Source organism: Ptychodera flava, chromosome 11, assembly GCF_041260155.1.
Source record: "Ptychodera flava strain L36383 chromosome 11, AS_Pfla_20210202, whole genome shotgun sequence".
Classification (NCBI taxonomy): domain Eukaryota; kingdom Metazoa; phylum Hemichordata; class Enteropneusta; family Ptychoderidae; genus Ptychodera; species Ptychodera flava.
The window spans coordinates 10,039,538-10,066,411 of NC_091938.1; the positions used below are offsets into that span (position 1 = coordinate 10,039,538).

The 26,874-nt window shown below is 36.6% G+C and overlaps 1 protein-coding gene across 2 annotated transcripts in view; it reads left to right on the forward strand.

The window, feature by feature from the left end:
• LOC139143486 (uncharacterized) overlaps positions 1 to 20,254 on the forward strand; it is a 72,844-nt gene extending 52,590 nt beyond the window's left edge. Inside the window, exons 10-16 of one of the 2 annotated variants that reach the window (XM_070713844.1) lie at positions 3,624 to 3,706; positions 4,152 to 4,283; positions 5,357 to 5,494; positions 10,851 to 11,137; positions 13,339 to 13,495; positions 14,284 to 14,429; positions 15,015 to 20,254. In XM_070713844.1, the coding sequence (XP_070569945.1) occupies positions 3,624 to 3,706; positions 4,152 to 4,283; positions 5,357 to 5,494; positions 10,851 to 11,137; positions 13,339 to 13,495; positions 14,284 to 14,429; positions 15,015 to 15,678 (1,607 nt within the window). In that variant the 3' untranslated portion in view covers positions 15,679 to 20,254. The remainder of the gene's footprint in view (positions 1 to 3,623; positions 3,707 to 4,151; positions 4,284 to 5,356; positions 5,495 to 10,850; positions 11,138 to 13,338; positions 13,496 to 14,283; positions 14,430 to 15,014) is intronic. The other variant, XM_070713845.1, reaches the window with a different exon arrangement.
• Positions 20,255 to 26,874: the final 6,620 nt, after the last annotated feature.

Here is a 26,874-nt window from a genome sequence, read left to right on the forward strand (position 1 = left end):
TTTAAGATTTCCATGTCGTTCCTGTGTTTTGATGTTTTGAAAATGTATTTGTGATATGTATATCTTGTTTTAAAAGCCGTGTCCACATTAAAGTCCTATATCGGGTTAATGGGCAATCTTCTTTGCGGCAGTTGCACGACTTGGTTGGTTTGTTCTCGTTGTGTAGAGGGTGGCTGTTATGGGCTCTCATGAAACTGCCCATATTTCATGTATAGGTGTAGCTAACTTTCACATTGTTTATATTGAAGATCTTGTTTAATTGATTACCTTTGGGGAAATCAGCCAATATTGATTTTTACTGCTTTGTTAGTCCCCACGGACACCGTCCCGGGGGAATTTTAGGTTTGGTTATGTCTGTGCGTGCGCCCGTGCGTGCGTGCGTCCGTTCACGCACGGAACGGAAATGCCTCGAGCAATTTCATTCAAACTTGGTACAAGGATTTCTCTTCATGCCATGCATATGCACGTAAAATTGTTTTGCGATGCGACCAAATAAGACTGTGGGACGGTAATTTTTGTTTGAAAAAGCAGGGATCATGTCATTGACAATGACTTTTTGAAAAAGAGCTCTGTTTCTAGAGCGACTTCACTAAATGTCATGAAACTTTGTTAAGATTTAATACAGGGCTCTGACAGCACACAATGAAACATGTCAGTATTTCATCAATTAATAGCTAATTTGCATATTTGATGCATTTTTGCAATTAGGGTGATATGTCTAGAAATACTGCAGCAAATTTGATGAAACTTGGTACAGATCTTTAGCTCATAGTCTCATGTAAGTTTACAAAGACACTTAATGGTGTCATGCGAATTAATTGATAATTTGCATATTTAATGAACTTTCTTAATTAGCGGGCTATGTCCAGAACCACTGCATTAAATTTGATGAAACATGGTACAGATGGTGATCTCTCAGTACCGTAATACTGTGTATATGCATTAAGTAGTATCATTCGATTAATTGCAAATATCCATATTCGATGACTTTTTGTAATTAGTGTGATATGTTTAGAAATGTTGCATCAAATTTGATGAAACATGGCACAGATATTTATCTTTTAGTGGTGTAACCGGATGCATTGATATTTAGTAGTATCATGTCAATTAACTGCTGATTTACATATTTAATGAATTTTCGTAATTAGGCTTATATGTCAAGAAATTACCCATCAAATTTCTCAAACTGTGTATGGATGTTGAGCTTACATTGCTTTAACATTTGAATGAAGAAATTAACCAGTATCATTCAAATTAATTGCTAATTTGCATATTTAATGACCTTTTCTAATTAGTAGTCTATGTCCAGAAACACTGCATCGAATTTGATGAAAGATGGTACAGATGTTGATTAGTACTGTAATACTGCGAGAAGACATTGCGCAGTATTTTGTCAATTTATGGCTATTTTGCATATTTAACGAACTTTCATAATTAGTAAGATATGTCTAGAAATGCTGTATGAAATTAACGTGTTACAGATGTTGATTTTCCAGTGGTGTTATGGCATGTCAAGATATGTAGTAGTATCATGCCAATTGACTGATGATTTGCATATTCAATGAATTTTAGGCTGATGTGGCGAGAAATGGTTCATCAAATTTCAGGAAACTTGATACAGATTTTGAGCTCACATTGCTTTAACATTGAATAAAGACATTACGGAATGTTATGTTAATTAATATTTAATTTAAATATGTAATGAACTTTTATGATTAGAATGATATGTCCAGAAACACTTCATCAAATTTTGTGTAACTTTGTACAGATGTTGATCTCACAGTGTTGTAATACAATTCTTTAACACTTGGCGGTATCATTTATGAAATGTGGTACACGTGATAATCTATCAGTGTTATGATAGAATGTAAAAATGTTTGGCAACATTCTGTCGATTAATTACTAGTTGACTTATTTAATGACCTTTTGTAATTAGGGTGGCAGCCCACATTGGTTTGACGTGTTCACTTCCATGGAACTCACCTTTAATCACAGACCTAATTAATTAACAGGACTCAATCCTCTCCAAGGACTTGTAATCAAAGTACCCATGAACAAGTGGAGACTGTGTCATCAACGATGACTTGTTGAATGGGCTTCGTGTTCTTTTGGATGTGCTGCCGGTCGGTAGTTTATTTTATTTCATGTTGTGCTGGTGGCCGCTCCTCTTGAGTGCTATTTCGTACTCAGGGGCGGCCTTTTTGAATGTGGCTTCACAGTCCAATGAGCTTGATATTATTGTGTTGACTGATTTGAATTTGCCTTAGTGGTGGATGGTTGGATCTTTTATCTACGTAGAGCAGCTCTTTATTTGCGATGCTCTAAGGTTGGAATGTTCCGTTTTGCAGATTGAGTGTTACGTCGAGAAAATTTGTGGTCTTGATGTTTACTTGTATAGTGATGCGTAGGTCAAATGAATGGAAAACGGAAATGATTTCCTTTTTCATTTTATCGCACTGCCTTAGTGATCTGTTGTTTGTAACTGCGAGGCCGTCATCTCGGTAAAGGCCGACATTGATTTTCTCGAGTATTTACCTGAGTTATGAGAGGATGTGATCCGACCAGTTCGCAATATCGCAGCTCAATCGAATATCCCCAGTCTCACGTCGAACATGCCGCCTATGGAACTTTTCTTGGAACATGTGGATTCTTTGTCATGCAGAATGGACTTTCTTGAATGCACAATGATGTTCAACTCTTCGTCTGTGATGCTGGTATATTTTTGTGCGTGGTGGATTGCGTCTGCTAGCAATTTCTTGGTGATTGAGGGGTAAACGTCTATAATGTCAAAGGCGATGAATTTGCTGTGTTCTCTCTGATTGATGCATTGAACCAGTTTGTGTCGTCATTTGTGTTCTTCCATTGGTTAAGGTGCGTCTTACGCAGTATATCTCGGTTTACACGGTCAAGGATTGTTTTGCTTATGGTACCTCCTTCTGATTGTGATGGGTTGATGAGCCTGCAGGTGGGTTTGTTTGAAATTTTTTCTTTGTGGTTTTTATAGTTATGAAAGCTTCTTTTTCTGCCAACGTTTCCACCTTGTCATCAATCTTCAGTTTTTTGGTGATTAATTTGGCCTCGTTGTTGATTTATGTATTTTCCTGGTTTTCATTGTGTTTTTGAGGAAGTGAAGTGCTTTCCATCTCGTCAATTTCAGAAGTTTACAGATGTCCTTGTGGGAAATAACAGTGCTTGATGCTGAACGCAGAGCGTTATAAATATTATGATAACACAACTTTCTAAATTACTGGTGCAAAGTAAATGAAAGTATTCATGAAACTAGTAATCTTCAGACTAAATTCTTTAGAATATTACCTTTATTTATACGGACAGAACATACCATTATACTGAGATCTTAGGTGGTGTCGAAATTCGATAAATAATGTTGATATTGTGGCGACCCTTCGAAACCAAGAAAGAGCGTTTGCTTAGCAGTAGATTTTTCAGCATTGATTATGATCAGCTTTTCTGATTGCCCAATATGACATCGCTAAGCCTTGCTTATGTCAGAGCATCGAGTTACTCTTACACAAGCAACTGTGTGGCAAATTCGCAATAGAGAGTGTAGCTATCGTGAGGATCAAAGAAAAGCATTTTTTGATTGTCACATGTTTTCCATACAGGTGACAAAAGCGAGCAAAAACCTTTGATGATAGCCTGCAAGCCTCCCATGAGGGATACAGAGCAACAGTCGGAGCCTTGTCGGGTTTGTACCCAATGAACACAATATTTTATACCAAAGTAATACATTATTTTCAAAGTTGAGATACAATGATATTCATCTGTTAATGTTAGATTTTCTGTAAGATCTGTAATTTGATAACCGGCGCTTGAATGAGATCTTGAATGTTTGTCAGTCTTAAAATAGCATGTTTTGGGAAAATACTGCAGCATTTTAAGATTGTAACATTTCGAGGTTATATGAAGAGCTCGTCGGACTGATTGTATTACGACATCATGAACGCTAGATTACACCGTCATCACAGTTCTTTTCTGATGCGGTATAATTGTTTACGGTAGTTCAGGACCGGCGTCGTTCATCGTGGATGCTTTTTTACGGTATGTCATCTCACTATGGTTTTTCTTACTATTTTACTCGATTTTATTATCTCTGGAAAATATTACTATATTAATTTAATTTATTCCTGCAGGGAATTCCAAGGAATTTACAAACGCCAAACATCAGCTCAAGAAAACAATCATTGTATGATAATATGCATAATGTGACATACTGGTTGAATGGGGAGGAGATCTTAGGACCCGACGAACCAAGTATATCGACTGTGAGTTTTAGTCCTATTGCTGATCGTAAACAACTTCATATGAAAGATCTGTAGCCACATGTAAATTGTTGGCCGATCAGGCTGTGGTAGACCATTTAAGAACCTATTTTTAGGCGTTAACATTGGTAAAAACTTTGCTATTCTCGGTTGCTGATAGCAATGGAAAATGCATCGTCGAATAAGATGACTCATTTGCACTGCTATAATTCAAATGTAAGCGTTCTGTCTTCTATTATCGCTTAATCATTTCCAGTCGCTAAAAGTTTTAACTAAAAGAAAGTGTGATGTTTTCTGTCTTTCTGGAAAAAATACAATATCAAAGATGATGCCTTAATTAGTCCCCACGCATACCGTCCGGGGGACTTATAGGTTTGGTCGTGTCTGTCCGTCCGTCCATTCACGCAGATATTTCAGAGATTACTGGAGCGATTTTATTCAAACTTGGTACAAGGATTACTCGTTATGTCATACAAATGCACGATGATTTATTTTGTGATACGATCCAGTATGGTCGCCAGGCTGTCATTTTGTTACGATTTTTCATATACGGAGCATTGTAAACTCAGGCACATCTCAACCGATTTTATTGTGAGTTAGTACAAGGACATTGACCTATGTAATACATATTCTCGTCAATTTCTTTTAGGATATGATTCAATATGGTCACATGGCGGCCATTTTTCATGTCCAGAGCCATGACTTAGTCACGTCTCAACCGATTTTATTCAACGTTGGTACAAGGACATTGACGTATGTCATACATATACACATCAATTTGTTTCACGACATATATAGCAGTATCATGCTAATTATTGAATTTTCGTAATAAGGCTGATATGTCAAGAAATACTGCACCAAATATCATAAAACTTGTAACAGATGTTAAGCTCAAATTGCTTTAATAGTAAATTAAGACATTGGCCAGTGTCAGGTTAATTAATTTGTAACTGCATATGTCATGAACTTTCCTTCCCCCCTCTCTCTCTCTCTCTCTCTCTCTCTCTCTCTCTCTCTCTCTCTCTCTCTCTCTCTGGTATATATCGACGACTATAAACTAAATGGACGAAATGTAGGACAAAAAGTTTTTCCATGAACGAGTGTTATCCGAGAGAAATCCCAACGACAGTGAAGATATAAAATTTCTCACAGTGCACAACAATATTGGCCAAGTCGTTAACTTATTCCAGGACAAAGAGGGAATAACATGCCAGGTAGTCACATTTGAAATCTTTTGCCAAAAGTATTGCAGAGAGCATAATTGTTATATATTTATTATTTGAATTTAGTGGGCTACGAGAATCGCTTCAGATATTGAGGTTGATTTTAAAGTTTTTAACTGCATTGAAAATAACAGGTCAATTGACTTGTACACGAACATTCTTACATACATCGGCATTTTCTTTCTATTGACATGAAGGAAATGTCATACTCTTGTTGTTTTAGCTAGGGGGAAGTGACACCCCCTTTTTTGTTTGTTAGTCCCCACGGACGAAGTCCGGGGGACTTATAGATTGGGTCATGTCCGTGCGTGCGTGCGTGCGTGCGTGCGTGCGTGCGTGCGTCCGTCCGTTCACGCAGACATCCCAGACATGCCCTGGTCAATTTCTTTCAAACTTTGCACAAGGATAGTACCCTACCCTTACAGATGCACAACGATTTGTTTCACAATGCGATCAAATTTGGCCGTGTTAGAGGACTTTTAAGTTTACACCTCCATAGATTCCCATGTATAAGGTAGTTCTCCATAGACTCCAAAGTATAAGGCAGTTCTCCATAGACTCCCATGTATAAGTCAGTTCTCCATAGACTCCAATGTATAAGGCCAAGAAAAATAAAAATTTAGTTTCTCATCGTATTCATATTGCAAAACGGATGCAGTGACACAGTTTTTAGTCCTAACGGATGAAGTCCAGGGGGCTTATAGATTGGGTCATGTCCGTCCGTTCGTCCATCCGTGAGTCCATCTGTTCACGCAGATATCTCAGATATTTTGACAAAAATGTCACGTGACCTTGGTGACCTTTGACCTAAAATATACATATTTGTCCATAACTCGGTAACCACAAGTGGTACACCCTTCATATATGGTATGATGAGACACCTTATGACGCAACATATTTTACCTCATTAATTATGCGCATATCTAATTTTGAGCGAGCCAATAGAGCTAGAGGTCTGATTTTTGGTATATAGGGATAACTCAGCAATACAATTGTTTTGACAAAATGTCACGTGACCTCGGTGACCTTTGATCTCAATATACATATTTGTCCATAACTCAGTAACCACAAGTGCCATACCCTTCATATATGGTATGATGGGATATCTTATGACGCCACATATTGTACCTCATTAATTATGCGCATATCTAATTTTGAGCGAGCCAATAGAGTTAGAGAAATACGATGGTATCAACCGGGAGTCGAACCTACAACGAACGGCACCCAATCACCTAGCGCAGAGGACAACAGACAAACCACTCGACTAAATCCCCAATCTAAAAAGATTGGTTCAATAACCGAGCTAAGGATGTTACAATCTGACTGCGCCCTCTCCACTCGCCGTCGAGTTCGTGAAGCACTCACGCTAGCACACACGCTATCATACATCTCACACAAACTATATCTAAGCGAAGCAATGGATACAACACTTTACATCGGGCGGAAGATAGCCTCGGGGACAATTCTATCCATCAGCAGAGCTATCAACCCAGGAAAGAGAAATACGATGGTATCAACCGGGACTCTTAGAGGTCTGATTTTAGGTATATAAGGATAACTTAGCAATACAATTCTTTTTGACAAATTGTCACGTGAACTCGGTGACCTTTGACCTGAAATTACATATTTGTCCATAACTCAGTAACGTCAAGTGGTACACCCTTCATGTATGGTATGAGGGGAGACATTATAACGCCACATACTGTACCTCATTTATTATGCGCATATCTAATTCTGAGCAAGCCAATGAGCTGGATGTCTGATTTTTGGTATATAGGGAAAACTATAGGATAGAATATTTTTGACAAAATGTTATGTGACCTCGATGACCTTTTACCTGAAATATACTTTTATGTCAATAAATAGGTAACCACAAGTGCTATGTCCTTAACATTTAGTAGGATGGGAGACCTTATGACACCACACGCTTTACCTCATTAATTATGCACATATCTAATTCTGTGAAAGTGAATAGGGTAGAGGTCTGATTGTTGGCATATAGAGATTAATTAGCAATACAATTTTTTCTCCAAAATGTCACGTGACCTCGATGACCTTTGACCTTGATTATACAGATATATGCATATCTCAGTAACCACAACTTCTATACCCTCCAATTTTGATAGGATATTAGACCTTAAGATATCACATCTTGCACCTCATTTGTATTTCTTGGCTGGCCAATACTGCTAGAGGTCTGATCTTTTTTCCCGATTTAGAACCATAACTTAGATATGCCTCATGTGTTTCAAATTGGGAACAACGACATAGACCTATGTGCCCATAGATCCAAACATATACACTCCAGTGATACTTCTTAATGACCAAATTTCCCCTGCCCCATCAAGACTAATACTCCTATTACAAGTGGGGACTATGTCATTGTCAATGACTTGTTTTCCAAATGTTTCCATGAAAGAAATACATGACATTCAGCAATTGTCACACGAACGTATACTGGTGGTGGATTGTCAATTGAGATTTCCGAATTTCATATTGTTACAACAGTTACACTTTAACTAAACTAACAGCTAAGGAAGTCGTACATCTGCATTATTTTGACTCATGAGTATGGGTACACAGTTTGTTATATGTGTTAAACTTAGGAAAGACTGTTTTAACATCTCCGTTCCTGAGGTGTTCCTAATGGCTCCCGTGCAGCAATTGGATCCGTGGCTTGTTTTAAGTAGGTCATCATGATATCTTTGTATCGATCTTACTCCAGCGCATAGGATGCATTCCATCAATCTTGCGTTCTGAACCGTGACCCTTCAAACCATTTTACAAGTCTTATTCTGATCAATTAACCTTACAGTGATTCAAGACGACACCATTGTTTCTTTGTTTTTGAGAATACGTTTTATCTGAATGATGTGTTTTGCTGTCTTACACATCTTCTTCTCAGTCAAGGCGTGTCTTCCGTTATAAACCCATTTAGTCGGGGGATATATAATGAGCTAAACCTCTTAGAGAATGAAGGCAACTCCGTAAATCCTTCCTTAGTTCTCATTTAAAAGTGTGAACGCTCTTTCCTCCGCCAGGAGACTTGCTGGGCAATCATTTCGTAATGATTTTTTATTAAACATATATGCCAGCAAAGCCTACCCTTAAGCTTGTTTGCTAGTCCCCGCGGACGAAGTGCAGGGGACTTACAGATTGGGATCCGATCACTCGTCGATGCGTCCGTCCATGTATCCGTCCGTTCACGCAGATATCTCAAACATACCTTTCCTAATTTCATTCAAACTTGGCACAAAGTTTAAACACTATACCATACATGTAAATATCGCTTTGTTTTGTGATACGATCCAATTACTAAGATATGCTCTTTACGGATATTTTTTCAAACTTGGTACAAGGACAACACTCTATGACTTGCATACCGATGCCAAATGTCTTCATGATGCGATCAAAGGTGGTATCCGAGCGGCCATTTTCTTGTGATTTTTTTAATTTTCAGCGCCATTACTGAGACATACTTGACAATTTGCTTTAAACTTGGCACAAGGACAGGACTGTAGGACTTACATGCCTATATCAAATGTCTTCATGACACGATCTAATATGGCCGTAAAACGGCCATTTTCTTGCGATGTTTTCATGTCCAGAGCCTTTCCTAAAATACCCCTGAACAGATTTCATTTAAACGTGGCACAAGGACAAACTCAATGACTTACATACCGATGTAAAATTTCTTCAATATGGCCGCCAGACGGCCATTTTCATAAGATACGTTTAATTTCCGGGCCATTACTAAGACCTGCTTTGACAGATATATTTTAAACTAGGCATAAGGAAAATACAATAAGACTGACATACCCACGCCAAATGTCTTCATGATACAGTCCAATAAGGCTGCAAGGTTGCAATTTTATTTTCTTGTGATTTTTTTCATGTCAAGGGTCATTTCTAAGACATGCCTTTAATGATTTCTTTTAAGTTGGCTCGAGGACTACACAGTCACTATGACTTACATGTACATGTCATATGTTTTAACGATACGATCCAATATGGCCACCACGCAGCAATTTTGTTCTGCATATAAAATGACCTGTAGTATTTTTAGTTGTGACAGAACAAAGTTGTTGTTAATCATCGGTTTGAAGATATCGGTTTTACCTTTACATGCTCTTCAATAATACATCGGGTTCTTTATCTCGATTTGAATCCCATAACTATTTTACTGCGATTCAAACGTCCTCTACAAATCAAGGGAACCTGTCAACATTATTCACTTTAACTTTTAACAGTGTACAAGCACATTAAAGTGACCCCATCCAGTTCACTTGGAACACAACGCCAGCCATTCTTGCAAGATTGCACATGAAAGCACCCTCTACGACCACTTTAATTGAAACATGTCCACCACTACTTGCAAGATACTTCCATGAATTTGCATCCTTGGACTATTTCACTACCACCATTGTCACCCTCTACAAAACCCGACGTTACCAAAAATTGTTCTCTTGCCAGCATACCACAGACATATTCAATTCCATGCCACCCAGCAAACTTTGAACAAGTAGTCATGAAAGATTGTATGTGATAGCGCCCTCTACAGACATTAGTGTATTTTCCGTATTGTGATCCCATTTGTTAACCTTATGTGAATACAAGTCACTTTCAGGATATGCCAAGGCTTCGATTCGAAGATAACAAGGAAACATTCTTTTCTTATTTGGCATTTCTGGACTTGAAAACTGCATTTTCAAAACATTGTACTCTTTTTACTGTTGCACGTTGACAAATTTATATATTGCGTGGACTATGTTATTGAAATGGCTTGTTTTACAAGCTTTACAATATGCTTACAGAGTACAATCTTTGCATGAAACATATCTTGCTAGCACCCAGAGAGTATAAAACACATGATGTATGTTTTTCCCTTCCGACCGACATATATGTATATCTTATTGCAGTGAATTTATTTCACAGCATTTAAATTAGTTTGTATTTTTTCGTACATTTCCTTGACAATGGAAGTCATTTCTGATTTAAACAGATAATTAATTGCACCAATGATGTATCAATCCAAATATCAGTAAGGGACATCGACATGTACGTCACGAAATGGTAAAATTTTGGATGGCATCTCAAACATAAAACTTTCAACCAATGTATAAGAGAACCATGTCAAATTTTCACGTCTTCACCTTTACATAATTATACGTTATAAGGATAACTCCCCTTGACGATGATTGCACAGACACAGGTAAGGTGTGCAAACTTCGGTCAACAGCTTCCAAAAACAGACGTTTCCAACGGGGCCATGTCTTATTAAAAACATCTTATTGTTGAAACAACATTTGATGAATAGGATCATTTTATTGGTTTCTTTTTGTTAAAGGAATATGTCAACTATGGAGGGGAAGATCTACGACAATTGTGCATTGAGAAACATTGCGGTGTGGATGAGTTGCTTGGGTACCTACGTGACACTGCTCTAGCTATGTCCTACATTCATAAACAAGGTTGGGTGCATGCTTGTCTAAAGGCTCGATACATTATGGTCATAGGAGGAGCAGTAAAAGTGTATCGCTGGGGTAGAGCATTTCGTCCTGAAGTGCTTTTATATGACAGAGGACCAGGCGATGCAATTCATACTCAGAAGATGCCTCAAGACCTCCTTCGCTGGTGAGTCTCATTCAATTTTGGAACGTCTCATTAAAATAAGGAATGCATTGCTTTCCCTTTAACTTATCACCAAAGTATTTTTTGACTTTGTGTCGTCCTTCTCCTCTTGCTGCCATAACTTGCCACGATATCAATTTGAATTTAACTGTTTGGCAAAGACAGATATCTGTACTAAATGCAACAACTGAAACGCTATAAAACAGCGTTACTGATAAAATTGAATATTTCTGGCTATCGCATCGTGTAAGACTTTGATTCTATTCAAATGCTTTTACAATAAGTAAATTGATACCTCCAAGCAAATCAATCCGAAGCAGAATATACTGAATTCCCTGCAAGTGCAAGGGAAAGTGGGTAAGAGTTTACATGTTGTCAGGAGATACTAAAGGCTAAGAAACTATACCTTGTACAGACTACAAAGAAAAAGTCTAGAATTCCATGCTTCGCCTAAATGTGAATAGACTAAAGGAATTTTCAGCATCGTTAAACAAACAGAAAGAAAGACTGCTGCTTTCTGTGTTGCTTTCTTACAAAGAAAGGAAACGAACGTTTCTTTTTTCTCTCTACCTCATTTTGAAAAAAATTAAAAAAGACGACTTTTGGGAAATTTCCCGCTGTTTCAGAACTGAAGAATAGATGAAAAAGTAGACCTATGAAGTCTCATTAGACAATGCAATCGGAGTAAACAGGAAAAAACTGTATCTAGGAAAGAGCCCTGTCGTTCATTGTGTATTCTTAAGGTCCACACGACTTTGTCAGATCTACACAGTATTGTATAGCTCAAAACCGTGCAGCTCGAACTCGGCAAGAGCCTCAAATGTCTGTCAACCAATTACAAGTCACGACACGTATGCCACGATGGTAACAGGACAGTTAACCCCCGAACATTTAGTCCCCGGACATTTTCCAACTGCTATTTACCAACGGACACTTTTCACTGGGACACTTACGACACAAGACATTTACCACCAAGACAATTAACCCCTCTCTCCAGAACTAAATTCAAGGGGTGTCTTATCTTTTTTTTCAAACACTTTCAACTTTGTTTTGACACAGCATAGACACTGCCTATGATTCAAAAAGCCTTATTGAGTGTATTTTATATGTCGGTGATGAAAGGATTCTTAAATATTTTATGAAACATCTAACACACATTCCACCAGTAAAGCGTAAAACCGGAGGTGTGTGGAACTTTCTATACAGCCCTGTTTTGACTAAAAAAAACAAAAATGGAAAAAAGAGACAAACATTAGTAGTTGTCTAGTGTTAGGGTCAAGGTTAGCTTTTGGGTAAGGCAATAAAATGATTCATATAGACATCATTTTTTAGTACGTTAACACCATAAAGTTGTTATTTTCATGTCATTCATAAGCGCGATTTAAAGACTCAGCTTTTTTAAAGCAATATTCCTAATGTATTGGAAGGGTCACCATTTTTCAGTAACCAATGATGCGTGATTTATTTTTAACGTTTACTGTGTGTCTTACTCCTTAGGATTTTAATTATTTTTTACTGTGACTGTTTTAATTCTGCAGACATCATTTTTAACCATGTACATTTTTACCTATTTTGATTGTTTTACACTTTACGTTTCTTATCTTGCTTTGCTGGTATTTTTATCGATTTAAATGTGTAAAGCGCACTGAGACATTAATGTAGTGCGTTTTAAAAAAAATAAATATAATTATAATATTATTATCATTCATTTATAGTATTCATTTATTATAATGCATGGTTAGACAATATTGTCGTTATAAATAGTAATAGGGGGTAAATATCCGGGTGGTAGATGTCTTTGGGGGTAAATGTCTCGGTGGTAAATGGTTGGTGGTAATTAGCTAGGGGGGGTGGGGTGGTTATCGATTATGCAAATTATCTAAAAAGTTATGCAAATTATCTGTCACGTGATATTATGTAAACATTGGTGACACTATGGTAACCAAAATGTTCAGTCATATCTAGGCATTCCAAAAATATATAATTTACCGGGATTCTTAGCTTATTAATCATTAGAGAATTGTAACCTTAGAAAGGTCAATTTCTTGTCTTGGAACCTAAAGTATCGAAGGATTAAAATTAGGATTATCTTACAATAAATAATAATAACGACGATGACGACCACGGTGTGTCTGTTATATTGGCGGTGGTGGTGCTAACGTTTACTTGAAGATGTAAATACACTTATTGACTTTTATCTTTAGGGCACCACCTGAGATTATATTATACGGCATGTTCAGTCAAAAGGGTGATGTTTTCATGTTTGCCCAAGTATGTTGGGAAGCCTTCAATGCATTGGCCTTTGACAGCAAGTCAGCTGAGGAATTCTTCCTTCCGTACCCAAACAAGTCGGCTGAACAGGTAGATAACGTACTTATGTGTAAATGTTTTGTTTTGACAAAATCACTGATATACAACACGCAGATTACAAAATCCTTGAAAATATGATTCTGAAACATGTTGGTATGCGGATGCGGATAAATATAAAGCTGCTTGAACAGGGCAATTCAAAATCAATCATAACATGTTTGATTTCATCTTAAATGTATTACAATGTCCAGTGTAAACATTTTACCGTATCGTTACAATGGATATGTTAACTGAAAAAGCGACCATAGTATTACCATCCAATGTATACATTTTGGTTAAGTCATTGCATACATAGGAGTATGATTTATGTCAGCTTTTGCTTCCCTCTATGAGGGCTTAACCATTCTTTCACAAGATATTTGCATCCAATGTATACATTTTGGTTAAGTCATTGCATACATAGGAGTATGATTTATGTCAGCTTTTGCTTCTCTATAAGAGCTGAACCATTAATTCTTTCTCAAGAACTATGTTACTATCCTAGACATCTGGTCACAAGGCCGTGCAAAACTTAATATAGTAATTTAAGTTTATGCTTGAATTTAATCATAGTAACCATGCAGAATTTTTAAGGAGAAATTATTTTCATGAAATATTGCTGCTACGGTTTGTTTTTCACAACCCGAATATGCCAGAAACAATACCTGAGACTCGAAAGCTAACCAGATTTTAGAAAATATTTATCGTATTTTGGAGTTGTGTTATCACACAGGATCAATCTGAGTGCTTTGATGACTGTTTAATACATTAAAGTCATTGCAAATGTTACATTATCCTAGGTCAAGGAGTCACTGACAAAACGAAATCATCAATTACAACCACCGAGTTGCCCCGACTGGTTATACAAATTGATGAAGCATATGTGGTTGTGCGAGCGTAGCTTGAGACCAACATTTGACACGATAGTCAGATGTTTCGATGAAAAGTAAGTTGAAGTTGTTTACCATTCAAAGACAAATCCCTATTGTTACAAAACAGCTTCAACATAGAAACAGTAGCACAGTCACTCACTTATGCTTATATTCTATTGTAACACAATGAAATCTGTGCAAACAATTTGACATGGAAGCAGTGTAAGCAGTCAATACGATGATTAAGAGATCAAAAGGTATATGTATTGATGTCAATTTTTCCAGTTATGTACATGGATACACCAGCTTTGTATTGGACAGCCACCAAACATAAATGTCTGTAATAAAGGGACGGCTTCCACTCTATACATGCCACTGCAGGCGATCATTTTTCGGCAAGGTTATGCAATGTCATGTATTATTTGCCATTGTGCTTTTCAAAATATATAAGCGTAGATCAGAGAAGCCGTTCGTCACTTGAATTTGCATTTCAAACACTCTGAAAACAAATCAACGCTACCCAGCTACGGCCCTCTCAGGATGATATAAAAACCAAGGCTGTTAAATTTCAAGATTTCAATTAGAAGTTTCAAGAGTACAAAAGATTAACCAGTCACCATCTCGTGAACAGCACAATGAAATATTACTTCTCATTACAGGTCTCTCAGACCATTAAGTCAAGAAGTGGAGAAACAACCGACAGGCTTCCAACCAGAGATACGCAAAAAACTTAAATACGATGTTGAACAACAATTTAATTATTTCGAGAGTGGAACACAACAGCAGCAGAAAGCCCATGGTTTTCAGTATGGTTACGGGAGACGAACAGACCATTCTGAAATGTATATAGATCCGCGAACAGGCGATCAATATTACCGACCAATCGCTATACAGCCCTATGAGCCAGGGAATAAAGATTGCATTTATGAGATACCTGATGTGGGTCCTAACGAAATACCTGAGAAGAGAAGTCGAGAAAGACCTGAAATACCACCAAAGCCTGACTTTCTAAAACGAAAGGCACCATCTCCTCCTAAGAATGGAGAGGTGCTGGGGGAAATACACACGGCGAGAGACCATTATGAACGTCATATTTTTACTCGTAATTCAACACCAACAGATCTAGATCAACAGCCGGAGATCGATGTTGAAGTTGACATCAACCAACTGGTCCCACTTAGCTTTCATTCATCAGAACGAGAAGACACGGAGTCGACTTGTAGTCTAGAAAACCCAGACGAATCTGCATTTGAAAGTGATTGTGAGAGTTGTTATGCAAATGCTGGTCAGACAAGTAGTGACCAAGGGGACGAAACATGTTAGATGTGCCCAAGCAGGATTATACCCTTCAAATTATATATCAACATAAGTGAATAATTTATTATTCATATTACAATGAAGCAGTAATACGATTTTTGTTATAATCCTCTGAAGAATGACTTTTTCCATTTTTAAGTTACAATGAATCGATTTGAGAGGTGGTACTGCGTGTCAGTAGTACTGTTATAAGGTAAGGTGAAGGAATTTCATCACAGGTGAAAGAGTTTCCTAATGATGATACTTGAGATGTTGAACATTAGATTCCTGGGGGAGGATCTTGAGGAATTTTAAAAATTGAACATGTTGCTGGCCATTTATAGCAAAACAAATTGTCTGCCCAAATTGTCGGGACAAAAGAAATTTGCATTCGAGGAAATTGTGAATTATTGAAAAAATTGAAATTATTAATTGTGGCATGTACATTGTACATAATGAGCTTTAACGATATTTATGATTGGATGGATTCTTTATCTGCAAATTATATTTACTGTATGGTTTCCGCCACACCTTTAATATAGGTTTTATACCCCATGCTTTGACAATACGAGACAGGACAGGACATTGTCCGGACGACCAACAACCTCGCCAAATTTAAGACGCAACTGTATTGACATACGAGAAGTTGTATCTTGAGCGAAGGTATTTGTCAAGCTTGTCTTAAGAGAAGTCAAGTCGATTTAGTTCAAACGAAATTTTATTTCATGTCTTCGTAAGGTCCATATTTTGAATGAATGAATGAATGAATGAATGAATGAATGAATGAATAACCCGATTACCTCTCCTCTCAGCAAGCAAAACGATTGAAACCCAACGCCAAACATTTTTTGAGTAACATAACTTTAATGAATATGTCATGACTTTCGTTTCTTATATACTTGGAAACTCTTTTTTGCTTATTTCTAAAGAAAATATGGATAAATTATGATACATCAGGGAGCGTTCAGTTATTACGGCCGGGGATGGATCGGCAATATGAGGTAGGGGGTTCATCCAAAAAATGAAAACTGCAAGGGCGGGATGGGTCATGTATTTTTCAAACAGCACATAGGGGGATCACTTGATTTTTAAAAGTATCCATCCCATCCCGTCAAATGGCAGTTTCAGTGTTCAACAATATTCTGAGAAATAATAATGATTTGCTGCGTGATTTCATTCTCTGAAGTCATTTAACTGTAAATCTGATTAAAAGTACAATAATCTATCACATGAACATCTTGCCTTGGCAACTCTATACAGGCTTGTCATTTTGTAAATCGAGCTCGTTAATTCCTATTAGTTACATACTAGAAATATAGCAAGTTTTTTCAGGGAAAATGTTTAATAGTTTACCTGTAGACTACAATAAGAAGTGAAATAATACTTTTACGTTAAATTCCTATATAATTGTTATCCACATATTAACTTTCAAACACCCTATTTGAATCAAGTATATTTGTATCCATTGTCAAACACTTATAAAAGCACAGATTCAGTTGGTTTAGAACTGAAAAAGAATTTAGAATACAGTTTTGTCAAAGACTCTAATGTATAGTGAATCAACATTTTCGGTGAAATTCCAAAATCAAATTTCTTGTACACAAATATGCACCTGTAACCACTTTATTCCAATCAAGTACAATCATGTGAATTACCAGACGAATCTGCATTTGAAAGTGATTGTGAGAGTTGTTATGCAAATGCTGGTCAGACAAGTAGTGACCAAGGGGACGAAACATGTTAGATGTGCCCAAGCAGGATTATACCCTTCAAATTTATATATCAACATAAGTGAATAATTTATTATTCATATTACAATGAAGCAGTAATACGATTTTTGTTATAATCCTCTGAAGAATGACTTTTTCCATTTTAAGTTACAATGAATCGATTTGAGAGGTGGTACTGCGTGTCAGTAGTACTGTTATAAGGTAAGGTGAAGGAATTTCATCACAGGTGAAAGAGTTTCCTAATGATGATACTTGAGATGTTGAACATTAGATTCCTGGGGGAGGATCTTGAGGAATTTTAAAAATTGAACATGTTGCTGGCCATTTATAGCAAAACAAATTGTCGCCCAAATTGTCGGGACAAAATAAATTTGCATTCGAGGAATTGTGAATTATTGAAAAAATTGAAATTATTAATTGTGGCATGTACATTGTACATAATGAGCTTTAACGATATTTATGATTGGATGGATTCTTTATCTGCAAATTATATTTACTGTATGGTTTCCGCCACACCTTTAATATAGGTTTTATACCCCATGCTTTGACAATACGAGACAGGACAGGACATTGTCCGGACGACCAACAACCTCGCCAAATTTAAGACGCAACTGTATTGACATACGAGAAGTTGTATCTTGAGCGAAGGTATTTGTCAAGCTTGTCTTAAGAGAAGTCAAGTCGATTTAGTTCAAACGAAATTTTATTTCATGTCTTCGTAAGGTCCATATTTTGAATGAATGAATGAATGAATGAATGAATGAATGAATGAATGAATGAATGAATAACCCGATTACCTCTCCTCTCAGCAAGCAAAACGATTGAAACCCAACGCCAAACATTTTTTGAGTAACATAACTTTAATGAATATGTCATGACTTTCGTTTCTTATATACTTGGAAACTCTTTTTTGCTTATTTCTAAAGAAAATATGGATAAATTATGATACATCAGGGAGCGTTCAGTTATTACGGCCGGGGATGGATCGGCAATATGAGGTAGGGGGTTCATCCAAAAAATGAAAACTGCAAGGGCGGGATGGGTCATGTATTTTTCAAACAGCACATAGGGGGATCACTTGATTTTTAAAAGTATCCATCCCGTCAAATGGCAGTTTCAGTGTTCAACAATATTCTGAGAAATAATAATGATTTGCTGCGTGATTTCATTCTCTGAAGTCATTTAACTGTAAATCTGATTAAAAGTACAATAATCTATCACATGAACATCTTGCCTTGGCAACTCTATACAGGCTTGTCATTTTGTAAATCGAGCTCGTTAATTCCTATTAGTTACATACTAGAAATATAGCAAGTTTTTTCAGGGAAAATGTTTAATAGTTTACCTGTAGACTACAATAAGAAGTGAAATAATACTTTTACGTTAAATTCCTATATAATTGTTATCCACATATTAACTTTCAAACACCCTATTTGAATCAAGTATATTTGTATCCATTGTCAAACACTTATAAAAGCACAGATTCAGTTGGTTTAGAACTGAAAAAGAATTTAGAATACAGTTTTGTCAAAGACTCTAATGTATAGTGAATCAACATTTTCGGTGAAATTCCAAAATCAAATTTCTTGTACACAAATATGCACCTGTAACCACTTTATTCCAATCAAGTACAATCATGTGAATTATCCAACATCTATATATGCATAATTTTAACATACCAGTATATTGATGGCGCAAATACAGCGATCTGATTGGTCGAGACGCGAAAAGAACCGTGGTATATTGGCGATATACCACGGCTGGCACACGCGCGAGCTCTCAGCTTGAGCAAAATCCGTTTTTGATGTACCACGCCAGAATTTCAATATACTGTTCTGATATAATAGCGATAAATCACACCCAGAGACGGTATACCACTGGCTTTTGACCAGTTCACGACATATATACACTCGCTATCACTCGTGCATATTATATATATCGTGAACTTGTCAAAATCTCGTGGTATACCGTCGCTGGGTGTGCTTTATTGCTCAAGTATAACACGTGTTGAATTGAAAAAAGTTATTCAGTTTTGTCATAGAGTCCTATATATATTGGATGAACATTTTCATTGAAATTCCAAAATCAAATTTTCTTGCACAAATATATAACCGCCCTATTCTAATCAAGTACAATTATGTTAATTATCTAACATCTATATGTGCACAAGTATAGCAAGTTTTACATTAAAAAAAATCATAGTTTTGTCATAGACTCCCATTTTTAGTGAATCAACATTATTAGTGAAATCCAAAAGTCATTTTTTGTATACACATGAACTTTTGACCTCCCACTTCAAACAATGTACATTATTTTTCACAGTTTTTTCATAAACTCCCAGGTATATTAGATGAACATGTTCAGTGAAATTCCAAAATCAATTTTCTTGTACACAAACGAGTTGTAATCGCCCTATTCTAATCAAATACAAGTATGTTAATTATCCAACGTCTGTATATGCACAATTATAGCAATTTTTACATTTGAAAAGAATTACTCATAGTTTTGTCATAGACTCCCACATATAATGGATGAATTTTTTCAGTGAGCTTCCAAAATCATATTTCTTGTACACACACGAGTTATAATCGCCCTTTTCCAATCGAGGGCATTTATGTTTATTATCCAATATCTGTAGATGAACTGACATTACTAGTTGTATATTGGAAAAATATTATTCAGTTTTCTCATAGACTACCATTTATAGTGAATCAACATTATCAACGAAATACAAAGTCATATTTTGTATACACATGCATTTTTTACCTTCCACTTAAAGCAAAGTACATTTGTATGAATAATCAATCACATTTAAATGTACATATATAGCTTGGGTTTTTTTTGAATAAATGTTAATAGTTTGCCCGATAGAATACCATGTGTCATGATTTTATATTTTTGAACAAAGCATTATCTATATCAGTCACATTTTGCCTTCTAATCGTTGTTTGTAAATGCAGCTTTACTCATGCAAAGGGGCGGGGGTCATGAAACTTTTGTCATCTTAAAAAGGGGGTTCATCAATTTCTTGGTGCTATAGGTATAAAGGGGATTCTTTTATTTTTACTGATGAACAGGAAAAATTTGCGGCCCCGGCCCCGGCCGTAATAACCGAAAACTCCCTTATGACGATGATGTTGGAGAGTTCATCAATTATTCACATCGCACATTTGCGATTCGTCACCCGAAGCAAATTAACAGTTACTTTTATGATTTTACTATTTATTTATTTTATTTATTTATTTACTCTTTTAATGAGCGTCCGAGTTACTCAAATGAGTAATTTTCACCAGGGCTCGATAATTACCAAGTCACAAAACTGGCAAAAATAAATAAATAAGATTACAGCGGAATGTTCTTTGTTATATATTCTTCAATAAATAATATTACAGCGGAATGTTCTTTGTTATATATTCTTTCAGAAGCACCTTGAAATTTCTAATAGTCGAAGCTGATCTAATATCATTTGGCAGTGAATTCCATAATTTAGTTGCACGATAATGAACACTCCGTGGTCCAATATTCCAAGCAGATTTCGGAATATAACAATCCTGTCGAGAAACCGAGCGCGTTTGATAATAATGGACATTACTCTGAAATACAAATAAATTCGACAGATTATGTGGAGCACTGCCAGTCATACAACTGAAAGTTAACATTGCCATAAAGTATACAATTCTTTGTCTAACAGACATGACATTTAACGAAGAAAACAAACTGACTGAAGGGTAATCATTAGGCAATTCAAACAGAATACATAACGCTCTCTTTTGTAATATGAAAATTTTGTCAAGATTTTTTGCTGTGGTATTTCCCCATACAACACAACAATAGTCAATTGTGCTCTGAATTAATCCATTATACAAAACAAGACGATGGTTCATCGGAATAAAAGGATGTAATCTTAACAAAAGACTTATTCCCTTACTAAGAGTCTTACAAAGAAATTCCATATGGTCGTTCCATGATAAGCATTCATCAATAGTTACTCCTAATATTTTTCCGTGATTGCTACGCGAAATTTCAGTTTCATTAATACAAATAGACAACGATTGGTTTGACTCTTTTAAACAATTCAACTTGTGAGAAGTCGTTACCAGAAGCTACTTTGTTTTGTTGACATTAATGCGCATTGAATTTGCCTATATCCAATTGGAAATGGGCAAAACTGAATTATTCATTTTTTCAATAGCATCATCAGTAGATTTTCCACTTGCCAGTAAATTTTGATCATCAGCATACATGTTTTAAGTTGAAGTATCGGCACATAATGATAAGTCATTGATAAAAAGCAAAAATAACAACGGACCTAGGATTGACCCTTGTGGGACGCCAGCTGTAATATTATGTTTCTCTGATGAACAACCTAGATAACTGACTAATTGCTGGCGATTAGAAAGGTAAGACGTAAACCAGGCAACAACAGTTTCAGCTAAACCATAACAAGACAGTTTCTGTAATAAAATATTGTGGTTGATAAGGTCAAAAGCCTTAGATAAATCAAGTAAAAGAAGACTGTTCATATACCCCTTGTCCATATTCTGCAAGATTTCATCCGTGAGACGTATTAACGCCGTTTGACAGGAAAAGTTTTCCTAAAACCAGACTGTGTGTCAATAAGCAAGTTTGTACGTATCAAATAATTATAAAGGTGATTATGTACATGTCTCTCAAGGATTTTTGAAAGGGTCGGTAAAACTGAAATCGGCCGATAATTTAACATGTTACTGACATTACCTCCACCCTTGTATAATTTAGGAACAACTCTCGCACACTTGAAAACGTTAGGAAAGACAGAAAACCGCAAGCTCAAATTGTACAGATGAGTGAGAATATCAGAAATTACAGGAGCACCAACTTTTAACAATTTTAAGTTAACATTATCCACACCAGTTGATTTCGCTTTTAATAAATAAGAAAAAACAAAACTTTTTTTGATAAATGGAATTTTCAATCTTGGAATATTAGTCAACTTATCTTTGACAAAAGTCATAAGTTGTTCAAAGTTAACAGGAATTGACGGGTTATCAGAACTACCAATGCCAGTAAAATGCTGATTGAAAGCATTTGCAATATCAATATTACTTTTAAGAAAAACATCACCACATGTAAAAGTGGGACTGCGTGACACATAAGGATTTATTACACTATCATAAATACGCCATATTGTCGCAGGGTTTGACTGCTTCTCTGTAAGAGTATTCGTAAAATACAATTTCTTTGCACGCATTATAAGATGCACAACTCTATTTCCTTCATGCCTGTAATGATTCCAAAAATCCACAGATGAGTTTACTCTCGCACGTTTTAGAGACAAATCACGCTTCTTTATCGCGTTTAAAATGTCAACAGAAAACCACTTTGGTTGTCTAAAACGCTTTACCCGTCGGTTCAATGATAGGACAGTGCAAATCACAGACACGATTAAAAATAAAGATCCACTCTTCAAATGCAGCATTAACATCATTTATGTCATTGAGTAAGTACCACGGGGAAGATCTCAAATCGGAGAGAAAATCCGACTCAACAAAATTTTTAAAAGATCTATACTTGACAGATATGCGGAACCTGACTTGACACTACAAGCATTCGATTTACGGCTCGTAAGAATGGGGAAATGATCAGATAGACCTATCTCCCTGATGCTAGAATTGAAAAAAGTTTTCAGGGGTGGTGACATAGATGTGATCAAGACAGGATTTTGAAGACGGTCGAGTAATACCATCAATTATCTGTGTCATATCAAGCATTACAAGAGACTGGTTAATGAAATGCTTTAGACCATGATCAGAAAGAATATCAATATTTACATCACCACAAATAATCATTTCTTTACCTTCAAGGAAGGCATTTTCTACATTATTTACAATAACAACATCTGTATCATGATTTGTGTTAGGTGGTCGGTAAATGGAAGAAAACAAAAGACTTCGAGTATGAGGCGGTTTAATTTCCAACCACAAAATTTCAAGGTCATCATGTTCAAGGTCTCGTCTCCTATCATAAGGTAGGCTAAACCTGATATAAGTGAGAAGACTACCGCCAAATCTCTGTAATCTATCTTTTCTCTCTAAAAGAAAATCATCCACGAAAAATTCAGAACTTATATTACATTCCGTCAAAAATGTTTCAATGAGACACAATATATCAACAGATGATAAGACCGAATCGTAGTTGGACAGTAATAAATACCTGAGTTGGTCAGTTTTGTTAGAAATATGCTGAATATTCCAAGAGCAAATGTTTAGAGCACCTTTCTTCGTTTTACTTGCGCGTTGTGGTTCATTTCTATTTATTCGTGATGATCCTTGGTCGGCTTGATCGAATCGCGCATTACATGAGCTCTGTTTATGTCCTAATTTTCCACAGGTCGAACACTTGATTGCAACTCCATGTCAACACACTCGTTGAACGAGACCTTCGTCGCCGCATAAGTAACATCTAACTCTGTAATTACTTCTGGGAAAGTCTGAGGTACGTTGTCGACCTCTATAGGCGTTGTTTTGATCGCCGGAATTTCCATAGTTTCGTGAGATGCGTTGAGCATTGTATGGGTAGCGGCCTCGTACATCATTACGCCTTACCCGTCCATTGAAAGGTCTCGGACCGTTGTCGCCGGACTCGCGAGTTCGTTGATCACTGTAGTACGGGCGAGAAGGCTTACGATTGGTTATCTTTCGTCGCGTCACAAAGAGAGAGGTGAGATCGCCATTACGTAACAGTAGATCGACGCCAGCATAGGACAGATGAATGCCATCTCTAAGAAAGAGTGACGATACAATTGCGTTGTTACGATATCGGAAGGAGTCGTCGTTGTCAATAAAACAACATCGCTCATGTTCACATAGACGTGATAACAAGTGGTTGACTTCTTCGACGAGTGACTGGATTGCTGGATCATCAGCTCTCGGACAGATACTAAAAATAGTCACTTTACCATGAGCAATCTGTTTGGCTTCCTTTATAAGCAATTTGTAGTCCGCCAAAATAGAATCAGAGTGTTTCTTCATGCTACAGTCGTTTGTTCCGACCTCAATGATTATTTCCATAGAGTTTACGAGTCCGGCATGGTTATTACGCAAATACATATGCAATTCCTCTATTGTACACCCTGGTAAACAGACTGTCTTAGAATTTGCATTAGCTTCGTCAATGTCTCTGATGATGGAGTCTCCAATAAGAAGTGTGTGTATTTGTGGAGGGGAATGTAGAGCTGCTGGTAGGGTGGTACTTGACACAGCATGTGATCGCGGGCGTGAATTCAGAGGAGTGTGGCGCTGATCACTTCGGCCATCTGTATTTGTACATGAGACCGCATAAGATAGCACTATTTTTGCTCTTTATGTTAAGGTAGCATGCGCTTCGAGTACAGATATTCGGGCTCTCAATTTTTTAGAATGTTCTTTTAGGCCTTCCACTGGGGGGTGGTAATTTTGAAGCTTAGAGGATAAAAAAAAAACTTTTGTGAATATTGGAAATTTCATTTCCCCCATAGACAAGGATGACGGCAACTTTGAATTTTTAATATCGGTAAACATATTGGGTAATTTGTTCCTCTGGTACCAAACTTTGCACGATGACCGCCGGTTTTTATTCTTAATTTTGAAAAATAAATTTTGAAAGCTTGCTTTCGAAAAGTTGGAGCAAAAGTTTAATTCTTTCATGTTCGAGATTTGAACTACCTAAAGATTTTTTTTCTATTCCCCGAAGCATTGAAATATATAATATATGTTAACTCATTCTGTATGTATGTATTAAGTGCACTCGCATTCGTCGTTAATAAGTGAATACTGGTATGCATTAGAACTCCATTGTAAACGTTGCATTTCATCAGCATAGAATCCCTGGTTACTAACTTGATAGTGGGTGTTCCAAATGGGGAGAAGAATAAAACCAATCAAGTTGATTCCTAAAACATAAGCAGAGGTATAATCAACATCAGTTACAGCTACTGGACTCTGAATGCATTGTTTACATGTATACACACAGAATGCAACGATTACAAATGATAGGTATGGACCAATTACGTACAAAAGTCATGAAATATGGAAAACCTATGCCGTGTTTATTTCCAGAACCTTATTTAGTCACTAGTTAACGACGACCATAAAGAAGACTTGAAATTATAATGATTTGCCTGTCAGGAAATATTTTATTGAGTAATTTCCAACATTTAATTATTGACCTTTAATGAACAGTAAACCAAGTATACTATGTATTCAAGCACTACATTGTAATTCATCAGGCATGAAGAAGAAACAAGGTAGTGACATTGCAAAGTGCGGTGATTTGTTTGTTTCTTTGTCTGACGTGTGTGGAGTGGCATGGCCGTTTAACCGAAAGCATGGAGAGGATTAAATGTAAACGAGACTAAATCAAGCCTTGCTGTGTTAATGTTGTAAAATCGCTCATACACGTCGATTAACACAACGCCTTTTCCAATTAAGTTTTGCAGCTTGAAAGATTTTGATTGTATTACACTATGTATACATTTTTCCTGTTTATTGATGTGAAAATGACGAAATGTTGTCAATATGCAAATCTTCTTAATTTACTGTAATGTGACGAAAAATGTGAGTTATCTTTTAATGTAAACACATGAACATGTATCTCGCGCATTTCATACTGGAGCGAAAACTGAGTAAGGAAGCCCACTACCGAAATATTGTCTAACTCTTAAAAAGGCGACACAGACTGCCCTATGCTTTGTTCATCTCTTCACAATGAGCATTACAGATGGCATGTGCAAGAAAATACACGATGTATAATGTTTTTTTTATGAAAATAACCACTTGTAACTGTAGTCGAACTAGCCTTCCTCTTGAACGGATCATCTTAATTCCTGTTTTGATATAATTGTCATCAACAGCGCGACAGATCGCAGAAACGTTAACTCGCCTGAGCCCCTCTCAGAATGATGATGGCCGGTCATGGCGTGCATGTAACTTAATGGGTGAGAGAAACACATGCGTTGTTGTACGACTGGATTCGCTCATATAAAGTATTTCCAAGGTAACTATATGAAGCGACTCATTATCAGTTGCTTTTACTGTTTTTTACCGCTGCAAACACCTTACCGTATATTATTTTGAACTGAAACCACCGCATGTGGACATACAAGTCGTTGCATGTACAAGATGGCACTTACCCACACGTCAGAAATCCATGGCCCTTTTGCCACTGTGCAAAGTCAAAACATGGCAAGCAAATAGTGAAAGATTCTAAATCATTCTTAGCTTGACTTTTGCCTGTGAGGGCACTGTTTTTATCCCTAGTTAGACTGGTTCGACCGGAAATTAGGGTTACTTTATATCTAAAATCGGTATTGCTTCTAGTAGTAATAACTTGTGTAGTGCACGTGTATTAATTATATTATACACCTACTGCCGTAACCTATGGAGTTTGACCGTCCAATAACTTTCCGTATTTTGTATATAATAATAGGGTTATACACAAAATACGGCCCTGTATGGACTCGGGCTCAGTGAATGAC